At 37.2% G+C, this 16,828-nt stretch overlaps 1 protein-coding gene across 6 annotated transcripts in view; it reads right to left on the bottom strand.

Annotated features, from left to right (window-relative positions):
- Window positions 1–16,342, bottom strand: part of SHC3 (SHC adaptor protein 3) — a 59,639-nt gene extending 43,297 nt beyond the window's left edge. Inside the window, exons 1-4 of one of the 6 annotated variants that reach the window (XM_071424773.1) lie at window positions 15,386–16,342; window positions 14,729–14,925; window positions 14,355–14,439; window positions 13,312–13,476 (exon numbers count right to left, since the gene is read on the bottom strand). In XM_071424773.1, the coding sequence (XP_071280874.1) occupies window positions 13,312–13,476; window positions 14,355–14,402 (213 nt within the window). In that variant the 5' untranslated portion in view covers window positions 14,403–14,439; window positions 14,729–14,925; window positions 15,386–16,342. The other 5 variants (XM_071424774.1, XM_071424776.1, XM_071424775.1 and 2 more) reach the window with 5 other exon arrangements.
- Between the last annotated feature and the right edge of the window lie 486 nt (window positions 16,343–16,828).

The following is a 16,828-nucleotide window of genomic DNA, read 5'->3' as shown; positions in this document are numbered from 1 at the left end:
GTTTAGATCTCTCAATACTAAAACACTCTTGGATTGCACTTGTTCCTTCACTTACCTATATTTGCCACAAGTCTTTCAAAACAAAGTAATTGCATGAGTTTGAGAACCAGGTCCAGCATTTTGGAAGCAAACTCTGGAAGGTATTTTGACAAGTACATGCAGGCGTGCAAATAAATACACAAAAACATGTGCACACAAGCCACTGCCAAAATAAACAGACGAATAAGTAGACAAAAACCCATAAACATACTTAGAAGACGTGCATTCAGACCCCCTTTGAGTCACACTACCTGATCTGCATCAACAAAAATAGAGACAAGATCAGACTGAAGGAAGGTCAGATGGAAAAATCACCCTGTACTTGTTTTATGTATATACAAAGACAGCTAAACACAACATAGTAAGGCTTGCAGTATTCCTGACTGATCAATGCAAAGATGGCAACTGATTTGCTGGGATAAAAGATGTGAACACTTAATCACCATGGCATGTTTTCAAGTAACGAAATTACTATAAAAACTGACATTCAAAAGGTCCAAAGGCCAACTACAGGGACATATAACTCACCTACTGCTATGCTTCAATTATTCCCCAAGACCAACACTGCTGTCTAAAAATATCCATTTGAAGTACAACCTGACAAGGATCCACAGAAAGAAGACATACAACCAAGATAGCAAGGAAATAAATTATTCATTTATTTCAACAAATAAATACCCTGATTAAAAAGAAACACTATCTTTTGCTTTAGGCATTCCATGAAACATTTAAAATATAGTTATAAAACAGTCTACTTCTAAAAAAAGCTCCTCTTCACCCAGCACTTAATGTATATTCTAACCAATCAGCTACTGTGCACTGTGAAATTTATGAGCTCCTGCTATCATCCTCCTTCTCATTGCTCAGGAACCAAATATATCGAGATGTAGCCCACCTTGAAGTAGGAGGATTTGGGACTACCAGTTCCAAGCTTTCTCAGAAAACATTCTGCTTTCTGTTGGCTTTCTAATATTTGAATGAGTTTCCAGCTTGTGTACACTGAAAGGTACTATGTCCCAAGGAAAAAAATCTTTCATATGAATGAATACCTTCCCATTCAGAGGTTTTAGATTCATAACTTGCACTTTGCATGCTAAACAGTACCTTGCAGGAAGCAGAGTGCCACATACTGGTGGTACCATGTAGCTCTCATTCCATGTGGTTCCAATATCCTCATTAGTTACAATTTTGACAGGTTAGTGTAAGAGAAGGCTATATATCTCAGATTTCTGGTTTGTCCCATATGCAAAGACTTGTTCTGTACTCCCTAAAGTACCTGTCTTCTTCAGAAAATTGCTGTATGGCAACTAAAATTTTTAACTGAAGCCTGTGTAAAAGAAGATATTGAGATCTCTCAACACCTCTCAGAAACAGACACGAACGCTGACTGAGTGCATTTGTGTACTTGGAGCCAAGAGAAAAAAAGAAAGAAAAGGAAATAAGAGAAAAAAAGAAAGAGAGTAGTCACTGTCAAAGAAATCCTTTGCTCCAGAAATATGAACAACCTTGCTTGGTGCTTCCTAACAAGCTCTTCAAAATACAAGAAATTCTCCATTGTAGGACTGAGAAGCTGGCAGTAACAACAGCAAGAAATACTTTTATAAAAATGTAGCAAGACTTATTTTATTATTCCATCAGGATGTAGCTCCATACAGCACTGAAGCAGTTCAACCTACATACATGTCTAGCAGATGAGTGTCTGCCTTGTGCATAGCATATCTAAGCTCTCAAATAAAATAAGAATTCCTAACCACTGAATCCAAACTACCTGAGTATCATTAGCTCATCAAAACTGCATGGGTATTCTTAGTAAATTGAGATTTACTGGTTTTAATCTGTGTAACCAGATGACCACCATCAGATCTGAGTGGTTCACTACTTTGCAGCTTGTACCTACCTTGTACAAGTCACGTAAGAGATAACAGGGTTACATCAGCAAACAGACATACAATTTTATTACAAGACAAAAATTAGCCTGTGCCTTCAAATATTGACGTATCCAAAGTATGCTCTAACATTGCACAGCTGCAGATAATAGCCTGGGGGCTCAAAAATTAGATTCTGATTCCTGAGGTTCTGGGTGCTGTATGGAGATCTAAGTTTCAAAAATAGAAATAAAATAAGCTGGGCAATTCACTGCAATTTTCTCACCCACGGGCTTAGGCTCTGCTTTTACTTGGCATGTGCAAAAGGGAAAAAGTGAGTATCTTTTTACTTGCCACATCTGGTTCTCCTGTGTATCTCAAGTCATACGCCTACATTTTCTTTCTTTTCATTTCTTAAAGGATGAGGGAATTCGTTTGCTTGGTTTTGAGGGTTTTATTGTTTTACATTTTATTCTCATTCACCAAAGAGCTAGTCCAGAATTACATTATGCATGGAAGTAAACAAGTAGTTAGTATGAATCGACTAGTGCTAGTTAACTATGGTTGAGGACTCCCTTATTTAAAAATAATAGCTTTTATTTCAGGTTCCATTGCTACTAGTCCAATACACATTTATTTATGCATCAAAATGATAGCTGCCTCAAATTTCAGGTATCACTACTCACGGCTAAAGGAGCTTGTGAAATGTGCACTGGGAGTTCCTCAATGTACCACAAAACTGAAAAATTACTTTCAGGTTTGCTATCTACCCTAAATCATATTAAGATTCAAATCCAGATGCCCACTAACAAACAGGCCATAGTACAAAAATAATAACAGCCCAGGACTTAATTTCAAGATAGTAAGTTTGTCCACATGAAACTGTGGATACAGACAGGATTTTTAGTAACAATACTGATGTGTGAAAAGGAGAAGAGGGAAAAAAAAGAAAAGAAAAAAACCAACACAAAAGCAGCCCAAGGAAAAAGCAGCCCAAGCTATAGCCAGAGACTGCAAGATTGATAAGTATTTTACAAAATGAATTTTTCTCTTCAGCAAATTAATATGAAACTCTATCCTTCAATCCCTTTGATATCATATTAGATTAAATTCCCAGCTTAACTGAATTTAAAATACCCACTTTCTAAATCACTGAAGAAGAGAAAAAAAAATCTACAAAAATTTTTTTTAAAAATTTCTTCGAAACTAGAAAAGAAATACAAGTCTAAGCTGCAATCAAAAAGTGCTCCCTTTAATAAAATTAAATAAACTAAGTTAGGGAAAAATAGTAAGTGCCACAATGCTTTCTAGTTTTTTAATTGTGCTTTAGAAGAACATTTATTACCCTGAATATCTTGCTAGTTTGACTGAGACATGCATCACAAAATTACTTAACTTTCCTAATCAGCAAGACATGGGCACAGAAAGGGAAGATAGCTTATCAAAACATACATTTGCTTCTTTACTTCATAGAGAAACCATAGTGTAGTTGTATGTGTATTATTTATATGACTTACTTGAGTTAGCACTTGAAATGTTTTAAATATAGAGGCACTGCATCCATACTGAAAAAATGTACATGTAAAGGCACCCTTATAATATCATACTCATCATTAGCCCACAGATGTGGCTCAGCTTCCCAACTGGGACATAGATCTGGGAATCTGGAAAATCTTTCTGGACTGAATGATTAGCAAGACCTGCACTCCAATGTGCAAAAACCTTTTTTCTCTGTTTTTGTGGGCTTTTTTGTTTGTTTCTTGTTTTGTGGGGTTTCACTTCTTTATTTTGTGAGGGTTTGTTTCTTTGTTCATTTTCTTTTTTACCTTAAGAGCTGCCCATTGCTAAGAGGGTGTTGTCAAATGTCAGGGAAACCCTTCCCTGGTAGGTGGAGAACCATTGTCCTGCCATTATCATGGCAAACATTTCCCCCAAACTCTGGCATCACAGAAGTCTGCAGGACACCCTCTTGCTTCAGGTGTTGTTGAAAATACAAAGCATTTGATGAGCAGAAGAGGCAGCCTTTGAAAATGCTGGATTACCATCACCTGAACACAGAGCAGTGTGGTTAAAAGGAGGTCCTGCATGCACAAAACCATTCACATTTATGCTAGTTTACCTAGGCACTTTCAGTAGAAGAATGGAATGGAAAATTTGTTCTGTGACATTTCTAATGTAGAGTAAGTTATAATATTAGAAAAAGCTGTGGGCAGAACCAAGGCTAGATATTCAGAGAGAAGTAAATTTTCATAAGCACTAGTCACAGAGTTTTAAGTAAGCTGCTAGAGATTTCAGTTTCTCTGAAAACTCTGAATAGTTTGGAATATAAATATATTTGCCTTTAAATCGTCTGCTTAACTACCACACAACACCATATTAAAATCTTAGCTAACATGGGTGCTTAGCTAACATGCTCTCCCAGCCATGCCACAGCCTCCTGTCCTTCCCTCCCCCTGGGGCAAGACATACCTCCAGACATATAGGCAGGTCTCTGGGGGCACCTGGTGACTGTGCTCTAGCAGGATATGCCAAAGCCCCCAGTCTGTACCTCTGCCCTGTGCTTTCCTGCTATGTGTAGAACAGCAAACCTGGTTGTGGAAGCAGCGATCCTGCATGAAAGAAGCTCTGGCAGCCTTGTTCTGAATGAGGAAAAGGCCCTATATTTAGACACTATCAGAATCCGGCACCAAAAATGTGTCATAAACATATGCTGCCATGAAAAACAGAAAGGCTCTCTTCCGTGCTTTCATACTTTTGCAGTTGGTAATTTTTATATCGGTAAGTAATCATGTACAGAGCTTTGCAGTGAATCAGTATTTCCCCCAAAGGTTTTTTCCTCCTTAAAGAATGCATGTTCCAATCCAGATGGAAAACTCTAGGTAAGGATTGATTGAGTGTAAACGGAAAAAAAATCTTCTTTGGGGTTCAACTAAAGATAAGTCTCAACCTCAAATTTATCATAACAAAATCCTCCATGAGGCAAGTAAACCAAGAGAGCTTTCATACTAGTAGAAATGATGATGGATATGACTGTCAATTGCATTCCTCTTGAAAACAGGTGGTCTGCTTCTACAACAATGGATGAGAAAACAGTTCTCCCAAGAATCCCTCCAACTCTGGCCAACACCTTCCTATTTCCTCTTGTATATTAACTTGTTTCTGTAGCAAAAATAGATTATATGTGTCTATATATTCAGACTAACAATTGTTAAGTGGCAAATGATAGCCAACCCTTTCTATGAATTGTCTTACCCTGTGAAAGCATCCTGGCAGCATCTCACAATCAACTCAACAGTAAGGACTCAGAATCTCTTAAAAAAGGCAAAAGATTCAGCTAGGAAAAGAAGAAGATATTTTATCTTATCTCAAAAAGCAATTTCTTAAGTCAACTCTGAGGTCTCATTTCTTGCTTTAGAGGGGAAAGATATAACTGAGAAACAAATTTCGCTTCTGACAATTTTCTCATCTCCATCTCAAATGGGGTTGAAAACAAAACACCTTCAAATAAAATACTTTTTTCTTATTTCTTACTTGCAGGTGGATGAAATAAGATTGCTAACACCATGCCCAGAAATATTTATGCAGTAGAGATGCTAAATGAACAGAGCCTTCACAAGATTTCAGAAAAATCCCATATCGGTAGTTATGCATGAACAATATTTCTTATGTTCTTATCTCACAGATAAATGTTTTTGCATCAAAACCTCAGGAATGTTTGAATCAGAAGCTCACACTGGACAGTGATTTATTCTATTAATTCAAATGTAAACACATTCTATATTAAGACTCAACTTTTTGTATGGGACAAAAATTTCCCTTAGAAAAAGCTACATTTGAGGAAAAAACCCACAAGGTTTAGTTCTATACTTTTTACATTTAATTTTAAAAATACATAATAACAGTGAATGCAATTATTGCAGTGTGAACCACTTAGAGTATGCACTGCAGTAGCACAGATGAATTGCTTCATTTTCACAGCTGCATACTTTAATTCAGTGAAGACTTTCCAGACTGTTTTGCTACTACCTTGAATATCCACTAAGATATACTTCCCTTTAAAGCACCATGCAGATTAGTTCCAGCAGCTTATGTTCTGCATCAGAATTCCTTTAACACAAACACACAAAAGCTTCTGCAGCCAAAACAATATGCTTCAGTAGCTGGAAATCATAATTAGACATTTGAAACTGTAAATATGGACACTGTAAATATATTTAGCTATTAAAGAACTTGTTCTTCCTCAGTCATTAGAGAGTAAGAGAGTCATTAGCAAGTTGAACTTCTTGATGAGGAGTATCATTAAAGCACAGATTCAAAAGACAAAAGATCTAGCAGGTGCTTTTCCAGTATGCCAAACACAAACCCATGTTAAGTATCTGAAATGCATATACTGTTCTGCTTTCTAAACTGTGCATTTGGAGGTCTGATGTAGGAAGGACTTGTCACTGTTAAAATTGAAAATCCAAACCAGGCATGGAGGGAGAGGGAGTACTTTTTTGTATGAGTGACATATGTACCTCTGGTCTTCATCAAAAGAGTTCAGCAATTAAACCAGATCTTTTTTTGGAGTCTTTATCAATATTTAACTCTCCTATGCTGAAGCTATAGTTTTTTGTCTTCTCAGAAAAAGTGCTCAAAAGATAACCCCCACTGTGCAGAAAACAGGGATAAGGGGAGAAATCTTCAAGGCTGGATTTAAATAGTGAAAAATCTCTGGAAGGTTTCCTTGCAGCATAAAGGCTATGAAGAGGCAGAGCAGCTCTGGGAGGCCAGGGGTACCACCAGGTCCCCAATGGCCCCAAGCAGGCTCACTCGAGACCCCTTTTTACCACCACTCCTGAAACTCCCAAGGCCAGGATCAGCTCAGAATTGGCACCTGCAGCTCCAAGTAGGTGCCCATACCAAGCAGCCCTGCCTTTCCTTGTTTTCCATGTTTTTTTCCTTGGCAGAAGTAAATACATTGTAAGAGAGAGTTCATACAATGTTTCCAGTTAATTAGTGCTTGCTGCTTAGCTTTTCCACACAATTAACTTACCAAAAATGTTAGCAGAAGAGCAGCACCTGCATTCAACGTGGTCACAAAACATGGCCCCTACATTCAGTGACAAAGGCAGTGTTTCTGAAACATTCCAACTCTTTGGGAAGTTACAGGTGTTTCTAAAATGTCCTGGGGTTCATGAAAGCAACTTGTCTATAAAAAAGAGACAATCCTGTTTCTTATTATGCTTCTTAATCACTTTATCACAAGTAAGAAGTGTCAAATGTGAGTCAGGAAAGATGTTGCTGTCGCATGAGACATTCTCTTCCTTGTACAATTCCTACATTAGTAAGAGCCAAAAATGTAAATAAAGGTATCTGAGCACAACAATATATCCAAAGGATGGAAATGGTGCTGAGCAGGCTTAGACAACATCTTAAGATAAAATCTCTCTCTTTTGGTCATGTGCTTGTTATTTAAGGTATTTGTTCAACTTATGTATCTAATTTCAGGATTTATTCTGAGGTAAAAAAAAAAATTAAAAAAAATACCTGTAGCAGTAAATCCAATGTGATGGTGCTGTAGGGGAAAAAAAAAATCTAGACATCTTTTTCTCTCTTCCTCACATTTCTTTCTTTGTGTCACCCTATACCCTGTCTATTTATTTTTTCTTTTTTATGGCTTTGACTGTCATTTCTGTCTAATTTCAGACATAGTTTTTTTCAGTCTTTGAACTTTTTGCTGTGACTTGGATTGTCTGGTTCAGCCTTTTTAGACTGAAATTTCAGCTGGCCCTATGAAAACTTATTTGAAAACCAAGGGGAATATCTAACTTAATAAATAAACATTCCAGATTATCCTGAGTTGTGCCTAATCCCTCCAGAAAAACAAGGGATGACTGGAAATGTGCTTGCACCGAGTCCCATCATTATTCCCATCACAACTCAAATGGACAGGCTCTGCCTCAGACCTGCCTGCAGCTGACAAAGGTAGAGCTGCATTACATTTTGTCATAAACATATAGGCTCAAATGAAATTAGTATTACATGACTATTCAGAATTGCAGAGAAGCAATACTGAACCCCTCTTCCTCTAAGAAATTTGTTTCATTGCATGGGAGAGTAAATCACCTTGAAAGAGCATAAGTAGCTAGGAAGGCTGGTTGTCTCTGATGCTACACCAAAGCAGATCCAAGCTTTTTCTCACCGTAAACAAGAAAATTTAATATTGATACTTGGTGCATTCACTTGAACTTTCAGCTGTAAAATGAAGCCAGGCTGCAGCACAAGTATAGCTGTTGGGTTAGTGGAGATAAGATTTCACTTTGGCTAGGGGAGAAAAACACCCTGTCACAGGGACAAAGGAATGCCTTGTCTCCAGCAGCACAGAAGGGTATGAGTTTTCACTGAAGATCTTGATTCATCTGTGTTTTCTCTTTGTGTTTGTAATGGCAGATATTTACATTGGGCACATCATATTCTTACTATAAACATTGTTGGAAAACAAAGAAACAAACAGTCCAATTTCCAAGGAAAAACAGAGAAGGAATTCTGCCTGAATGCAATTTTACCTCCTACACTGACCAGCTAAATTCATCTAGGGATTTTAAAACTGTAGGACATACATAACCAGCAGGATAAATAACTAGCAAGAGTATAATTTTTGTTTTGAACAAAAATACTCCATGCAAACAGTCCAAATGTACTGGAGAACAGACATTCATGTTGACAGCTGAATCCTTTAACTCTGAAATCAATACATGCTTTGCTTTCTGCAGAAAGAAAAAAAGGGTGCAAATGTACAGTAATAGTACTTGATTCATGTAATTAGAATAATATTATAATTAAAGACTCTATGGTATGATTTCTGCTCGTAGAATCTGATCTAATTTCTGTGAGAAATGCTCTTTTCCTATTATTGGGCTGTACAACAGACCCACAGTAGTTCAGGCCCATGAAGATCAAAAGAAAGGTTTTCAGCAGAGCAACAGGCATCAACATCCTTCTTTCATAGTTCAAATAACAGCGAAGGAAAATGGAAAGGATACTAACTGATCTCTCAGGAATATGGTACAATAGGAGGGATTAATTACTTAAACCAATGCTGTCTTTGTCACTTACTTCTCTCTCCCCTAATCTGCATGCATGCAGCTTTAAAACCCACAGTGATAAGCCAGTTTCATTAGTCTTTGTTAGCACTGTTTTTGTACCCGGTTGAGGCTAGCAGATTCTGAAGTAAAAAGTCAGTATTCTATCCTATTATTACCATATGGTTGAAACACACAACACACTTCTTAAACATGTAAACCTTATTACAAACAGGATGCTCTAGGACTGTGGTTTGGGGTTTTTAGTCAGGCCCTGCAAAATGATCAGTGATTAATGAACAGCATCACCTCAATTTGATTGACAAAAGTTGAAATTAAGTTAAAAGAAACCCAAACAAGCTTGCAAATTTTTTTCTATAAAGAAGATAATTTTAACTAAAAAGAGAAATGAAAAAGCTTTGCTGAAATGTTTTTTGGGATTTTTTTAGTGAGAGCAAATCAATTCTGGCTACAACAGAAAGGAAAAAAAAAATAAAAAGAGAAACATTTTTCCAAAGAGCCCTGAAGTCTTCTAGGGGAAGGCGACATATGATGCAGTTTCCACTCTGTTAGCTCCATTTAAGGCTGTGCTTTGCAGTCTGGGTTAGCCACTAAAGAGACTCAGCAATTCAGTTCACCCCTGAGCACACACTTAACTTCCAGTGTACAAAGGTAGCCTCAATTATTTCAATGAGAATGCTCCCGTAAACAGTGTCATGCAGGAATGTTTGCAGAACCGTAGCCTTTACTTGGTGATGTGTTTGAACAGCATCACAATGATGTCTGTTTTCCACATCAGATATAAACTGTTGTTATTTCCTCACAAAGAATGAAAGTGTTAGAATATTAAAGAAATAATATCAGTTAGGATTATATTCTTTGAATACTTTGCTATAATAAGAATAATGTCCTTTATATTGAAATATAATAATAATTTAATGTCCTTTTTATTGAAATATTATTTGCCTGACTTGAAGTGATTCTTTTGGATGAAATAGTTCTTCCTTCCTCTCTCTTAGATACTGTGTTTCTATCTGGTTTTTAACACTAGATTTACTCAGGTCTGTTCTATATTACTGTGTTGGCTTTAAATCTTACTGGCTTTTTCAGATACACTTCATATAGATATATAAAATTATACAGTATTTTTGGTTTATTTGGTTTTGAACTGCTGAACAACAGTATTTTAAACTCATTGACACTTGTTACAAAATCCAGCCACAAGTTACCTGAAGACAAAAATGCATTTGCCTCTTAACTTTTGTGCTCACATTTAAATAAAACAAACTCCAAAATGTCTATAATATTAGCCAGTGATACTCATAAGTAGATATTTATCATTTGAAACAACAGATTACATTGAAACATTTAATTGTTGTTGCATTACTCAGGTTTTTTTACACTGTTTTTATTCTATGCCTTTGTTTTTCTGACAACATGAAGACATATAATCTCTTCCTTGAGTAATCAGTCCCACTATAGGGAAAGCACTGAGTTCTTTAAAGACTTCCAGCACAGCAAACTACTGCCTTTTTTTTTTTTTCATTAATTCATTATTTGTTAAAAAGTCCAGCAGTAGTATTAAGTATGATATCAGTACCTGACTACTTTATATCCCCAGTATGGTTATGGTCATTGTCTAATTTGTTGCTAAAATGCTTTTTGAGGTTGTTTTTGTGAAACATTTTATGTTATAATATATAAAAATGCAACAGGAAATTCACAGGGAGTAAAAGATTGAGAAAGCACCAGCACTTTTATGGTTGAAAACAATTCCATTGCAGCAGACCATGGAGATCAGAATATAGCTACAGTTTACCACAAACCTGCACCCTTTTTAAGCATTAGAGTTATACTGCCTATTTTTAAAATGAGTAATATGTAAAAATGTGGGAACAGCAGTGAAATTTCATATTTTTCATATATTGCATATAAGAATTTTGTGTCTCTTATTTCAGAAGATTCCAATGTGAGCTATCAAACTGCCCAGTAGTTACAACTAATCCTGTCCCATGACAAATTTTCTCTTTTAAATGTGGATTAATGAGAAAATTGTAACCCACTGCACATTTGCCCAAAAAAAAAAAAAAAAGGCTTTGCTGGTTAACAGCAAATCTAATTTTTGTCTCATTTAACAAATGGCATATGGAATTTTCTGAAAGGCATATGGTACTAATTAAACATGGTACGAGTCCCCCAGACAGTCAGTATAGCCATGAGGTATCCAAGGAATGTTTCCCCTCAGTATACATTATCTGTGTATTGATTTGATGGTCTGATTGGATAAAAGCCTTGGTAGCAAACAATGTTTAAGGATTTGGGAACTGCACTTCTATTCTTATCCATATGAATGCTGCAGTTGCCAAGGAAAACTGAGATAGTTAATAAGCAGGCAAATTAGGAACTAATCAGGACCAGTTTATTTTCATTCATTCATTCATTAACCACTTATTTTGATATCTATTTTCAATCTTTGTTTTTACATTTAGAGCACTGTTCTGTGATTCTTATGACAGAAACCATAAAGTTAATCATCCTATTTTTTTAACAGAAAGAATAAACTAGATTTCATATATTTTAATGACTAATAAACTACTAACAAACACCTAAAAGTAAGTTGTTTGATTGATTTTGAAAATTCTGATATACACAGTGTGTATAAATACACTTTCATGTACCCAACATCTATTGCACTAATTAATATTCATTCTACTATCTCAGTTAGGTATGGGTAAATTACTAACTGTAAATGTTAGTCCACTTCTGTATAACTTTAATTCTCTTTTCAATTCAAAGATATCAGCTTCCTATAGCATATAGTATGTAAACTGCTGAAAGGATTAAGAAATTCAGTGCTGTGTGTGTTCTTTTTCAGAATGATCACTTCAGGTAAAACTAACAGCAGCAGAGTATTCACACAGTCATTATTGGGCTTGTACTATCCTATGCAAAATAAAAAGTAAAACGTTTGAGTTGCCTGAGCTAATGTGAAAATGGTAAATGACCTTTTGTTAACCAGAGTATTTCTGTGCAGAAGGACATCAGGAGTCTCAAGACCACTATGTCTAGCATCAGTGGGGATTTTTTTACTGAGACATTTCTTGAAGAGTAACAGAACAGCAGTTTGTGGCTTGAAAGGTAGCACTGACTCCTTTGTGATCCCAGTAAATTTCAGAGTGATAAAAAAGACAGTACAATTTCAATAGTGCTCTGAATTGGCCAACTTACTCAATCTACCACCACCTGCTAAATCTATTATCACCACTAACACAAAGAAATGAAAACTGCTTCCTAGTCTCCCAACAGCTAAAAATGCACTCTGCTTTTGATAATAAGACTTGAGAAAAAGCAGTGAGAGTTAAGTAACAAGGGTGTTACTCAGTTTTAAAGCATCCTGAAATAAAGTCACCTGTGACTCTTACACCTAAAATAAGATGACACTAAAAATAGACCTGTAATATTAATAGCCTGCTGCAAAACAGTTTAACACTTAAGATACAAAAGCCTCTTGGCAAATGAAATATGGCAACTGAAGAATGAATTCTGGACAATAATGTCATTTTTACACTTTCTGCACACCATGCTGAAAGGTGTTACCAGACTCTTGCCTAACTACAAAAAGCATTGCACATACACTTATCTTGAAGGCTCTACTTTAACAGGTGGTTTCAAAATATTTTCAAAGCATATAGAAACATTAAGTTTAACCTGTAAACTTAAGATCCTCTGCTCTTAACATGCTGTATCAATGGACTGAAAAGAGCAATAACACTTAAAGTGGCTGAATGCTCATTATGTAAAACAAGCTGCATTTTCCTGCTCTACCCACAACAAATTGTGAAACAGAATAAGAACTCTGCTCCCTGCCTTACTGCACTAAGATTTCAAATATCATTTCACTTTAAAAAAACACTTGCCCTTAGAGGTGTTTAAAACTGAAAAATTCATGCATGATTAACAGCTCTCCTCACATCAAGGAGTCTGTCTTTCCTCCTGTATATTGCACCAGACATATTGAAAGCCTACGTATCCAAGATATATAGAGTATGCTAGATAACACTGAAAACCTAAATTCAGAAGAAGGCTAAAAAACCCAGATCAAATCAGCTTTTATCTTAAGAACAAGATTTTTATACAGCTGTAGAACAATATTTGCAGGTTTGCTTTAATGTAACAAATTAACACAGCTTCTCAACCCTTCCTTCCTGCATTTACATTTAATGTATTATGCACCAAAAAAAAAAAATACAAATAGAGATCCTTTCAGCCTAACTATCCTGTCAGCAAAAACAGCAGAGAATTTTTCATTGATAAAAACAGAGAATGGAAGAAAACAGACCAACCTTCACAATGTACGTCACACCAGGTCCCAGGATCTTCTCACTCGAGTGCAGCCATCCTCGAGAGGATTTATTGACAAAACTGCTAGTTTGATTCCAATCTTCACTTCCCAGGTGCATTTCCTCTGACCGTGCTTTTTTCCCCATACTCATCTTGCTCACGTCCTGCTGAGAACACGAAGTGGCAGAGACAAGGTTACATGTGTTGTCTGAAGCCCCTGCTGCTGAACTAGAAGCACTCGAGCTTCCCTGCAATTTGGAGACAGCAAGCTCCTTTACTGCAGAGGAGAGGTTTTTGATACCCAAAAGGCTGCCCGTGCTAGAGAGTTTCAAGTGGGACACTTTATGGATGAGAGTACACAGGGTGCTGGGTCCATCTTCTTGGTCCTTGCGGAGAACCTCTGGTGAGACCAGGTACGAAGGTGAAGCTGAAGTTGTAGCAACTCCTGAGACCTTGCTGTTCATGGGCAAATTGTGAATAAGATCATCAACAGATGTCACAGAATCATTCCTGAAGCGGTTATACTTGGTACGTTGAAGCATGCCCTTCTATCTGCTTTCCTGCATACGTTCTGGCAAATCTGATGCCAATGCAGGAGATGCCTGTACTAACATAGCAAGCAATTCATAACAGCACGGAGGGTTAACAAGAGTTTAGGGTAAAAAAGAAAAAGAGTATAAGGAAAAATGAAAAACTATATATTTAAGAAATTTCTTTTGGTTCCTTGTTAAGGTTGGGTGAAGTAACAGTTTTCTGTGACTGAGATCTCAGTCCTGCTTAGAGCTGCCAACTCGCTCACAGCAAAAGCATGACTCACACAAATGAGAAGGACCCTTTTCAACAAAAGGCTGTGAACACTGCAAATCACTTCCTGTAGCCAAAAAAAAAGGAGAGAGAAGAAAAAAAAACCACATCCACCCACTTACAGCACACTAGCACCAATCAATTCTCAAATTCCCTTTTCCTATCTTCTCAAACAGATACTTCCTCCCAACCTTTAATTCCTATCCCCTCCCACCACCCTTTTAGTACCAAAGGCAATTACCTTTAAAACTGAATTAATAGCCTTTATGAAACACCACACTTTATTCATCTGTTAAAATGTTCTTCCACCTCACATATTTGTGAATCTATAAAGAAATCACAATTAGATAGCAAATGTCTGGATAATATTTGCATAAATATAATCCCCCTCTCCTGCCCCTGCAGCAGAACACAGACACCTTAAAGGTTTTCAGAACAGATGAACAGAACTAAAGATTATATACATTTTTTCCACAAAAGCAGCCTAACAGTGCCTTTTTGTCAATGCTGTCCCTCACAGAAACTGTTATATTCAAATTTTGACAGAGAAATAAATCCTTCTTCCCTGTTCCTTCACAAGAGCATTCTATTTTAATGCAGGAATTATGTAAGTACCTATGTGTGAAGAAAAGTATTTTTCTGATGTCCAAAAACAGGCTTAATAGACGTTTTTTTCTTTCACAACTGATTTTCAGTCCGAAGAAAGACATGAAGAGGGTCTTCAATTCACTGGAATGTTTGGTTCAATTCTGAAAAACTGAAAAAAACCCTGAAAGAATATTAAAAAGTCCAGGTAGCAGCAAACTGACACCCTGCAGTGAGGAAAAAAAAAAAAAAAAAAAAGCCTTTATTAAGAATGAATGTCAGTCACAAACACTTGATCTGGAGAAGTAGCAAAACATGCAGAAAACAGGCATTTCATTCCTCCTGCAATTTCTTTAGAAGTCCAAATGTGTACAGCATTGTGATATACAATACCCATCACAAGTCATATGTTTTTTTCCTATAAATCAATCTGCTTTGCAAAACACTTTTTGGATGTAGGACAACACACTGCATTATAAACAAATTCAGACCAGAGAAGTTGCATAGTGCAAATTTTTAAAATAAATTACTAACTGCAGCACAACTTAAAGGAAAAAAGTCTATGGAATTCCTTCCTTCTCCCACGACTAAAGGCTGCAGTATACAAACTGCAAACACAGTGGAACAGCCGGCTTAAATACAGGTATTTAATTAGTATATTCATGACATACTGAATTAAGTCAGCACCTCTTATCCCAGCAGTGATGAATAATGGCAATGTCCTAGTCAATGTAAAGCAGTTTTCTACTGATCTGCAGAAGAGCCTTTCATCACCACGCTGCAAACCTGCTACAGCATCCTCACAGCATTCATTCCTCTCGTCATCCTCCTAGCACAGCAACAGCAAATATACACACCATAGCCTATTTTTACATGTCTCTACTGCCCAGAAAACCCTACTGCTCCCGAACGGCTCTCTTCATTAGGAGCGGCCAGCAGGACTGCAAAATGTGAATGAGATGCTGCGCGAGTGAATGAAAGGGCTGGCTAGCATCCCCACATTTCTGTGAATGAAGCGAGGCCTCGCAGCCTCTGCCAGGCAATCCCTTGGGTGCTCACCAGCCCAGCCAATACCAGCCGGCTTTGATGACTCATTCAGCAAAGCCTTGCTAAATAGTGGAAGATCCCATTTCCAGCACAGGCGGCACCTTTTTTGCTGCAACACCAGAAAATGAAGCCGGCGTGTCAGCAGACGGGAGTGGGTCGTGAAGCCCCTGCAGAAGACAGGGTGTTGCCAGAGAAATGCCTAGGGTGTCCACAGGAGTAGCAGGTGAGGAAAACACCGGAGTCAGATCTCTGTTTCTCCCCGACTGTGTTCATTCAGCCAATTCATTTACATCCAGCATAGGAACATGAATGTGCACATTTCGTTTGATATTTGATTGCTCTCTGTGCACCCGCAGATTCACAGATTTTACAGGTTTGTCTTCAGAGATCTCTGACAAAAACAAAACAAAACAAACAAACAAAAAACCCCACAACAAACAAACAAACAAAACCCAAGCAAAAAACCCACCCAATCAACAAATCCTCCCATAAAAATAACCACAAAAACAAACCCAAAGCTCTCCTTGGAAAAAAATTGCATATACTTATTTCTCCCTTATTTACCCTGTTAGCACAGTAGATATTTAAAGACAGTATGATCATCACTCACGAGAATGGTAGGCAAAGGGAAAGCTAGAGGATGAAAGCTTCCCAGAACACCAGCAAAAGGTCTAATTTTGAAACTTTCACTGGACAGAGAAATGCTTGCAAGGCATCCATTGGATGCAGAGCTCTACTGTAAATCTGACATTAGACACTGCAGAGGAGTAGAAGCCACTGAGTTACCCAGTGCTTGAAATCCAGTGCCTATTTCAGTGTCTGATCAGGAAACTGTCTCCCTTACAAATCCAGTCATAGGGCAGGAGAACTGAACATTTCAAAACCTTGCCTTTTATAGTTCCAGGGACTTGAAACAGTACATTATTTTGCCCTGCAGGCAGCAGGTTCAAATCCAACTCCAGGAAATAATGAGTGAAATTAGGAGACTGTGTAATAGGCATAAACTGCAATATAAATTAGGATCTAGCTCATTCTAGCTATTGCCAGAGCATTTATAATGTCTTCTGCATTTCCAGCACTGTG

This window comes from Agelaius tricolor, unplaced genomic scaffold, assembly GCF_023055355.1.
Source record: "Agelaius tricolor isolate 1412-34295 unplaced genomic scaffold, bAgeTri1.0.p SCAF_4, whole genome shotgun sequence".
NCBI lineage: Eukaryota > Metazoa > Chordata > Aves > Passeriformes > Icteridae > Agelaius > Agelaius tricolor.
This window is presented reverse-complemented; position numbering and strand designations above follow the sequence as displayed.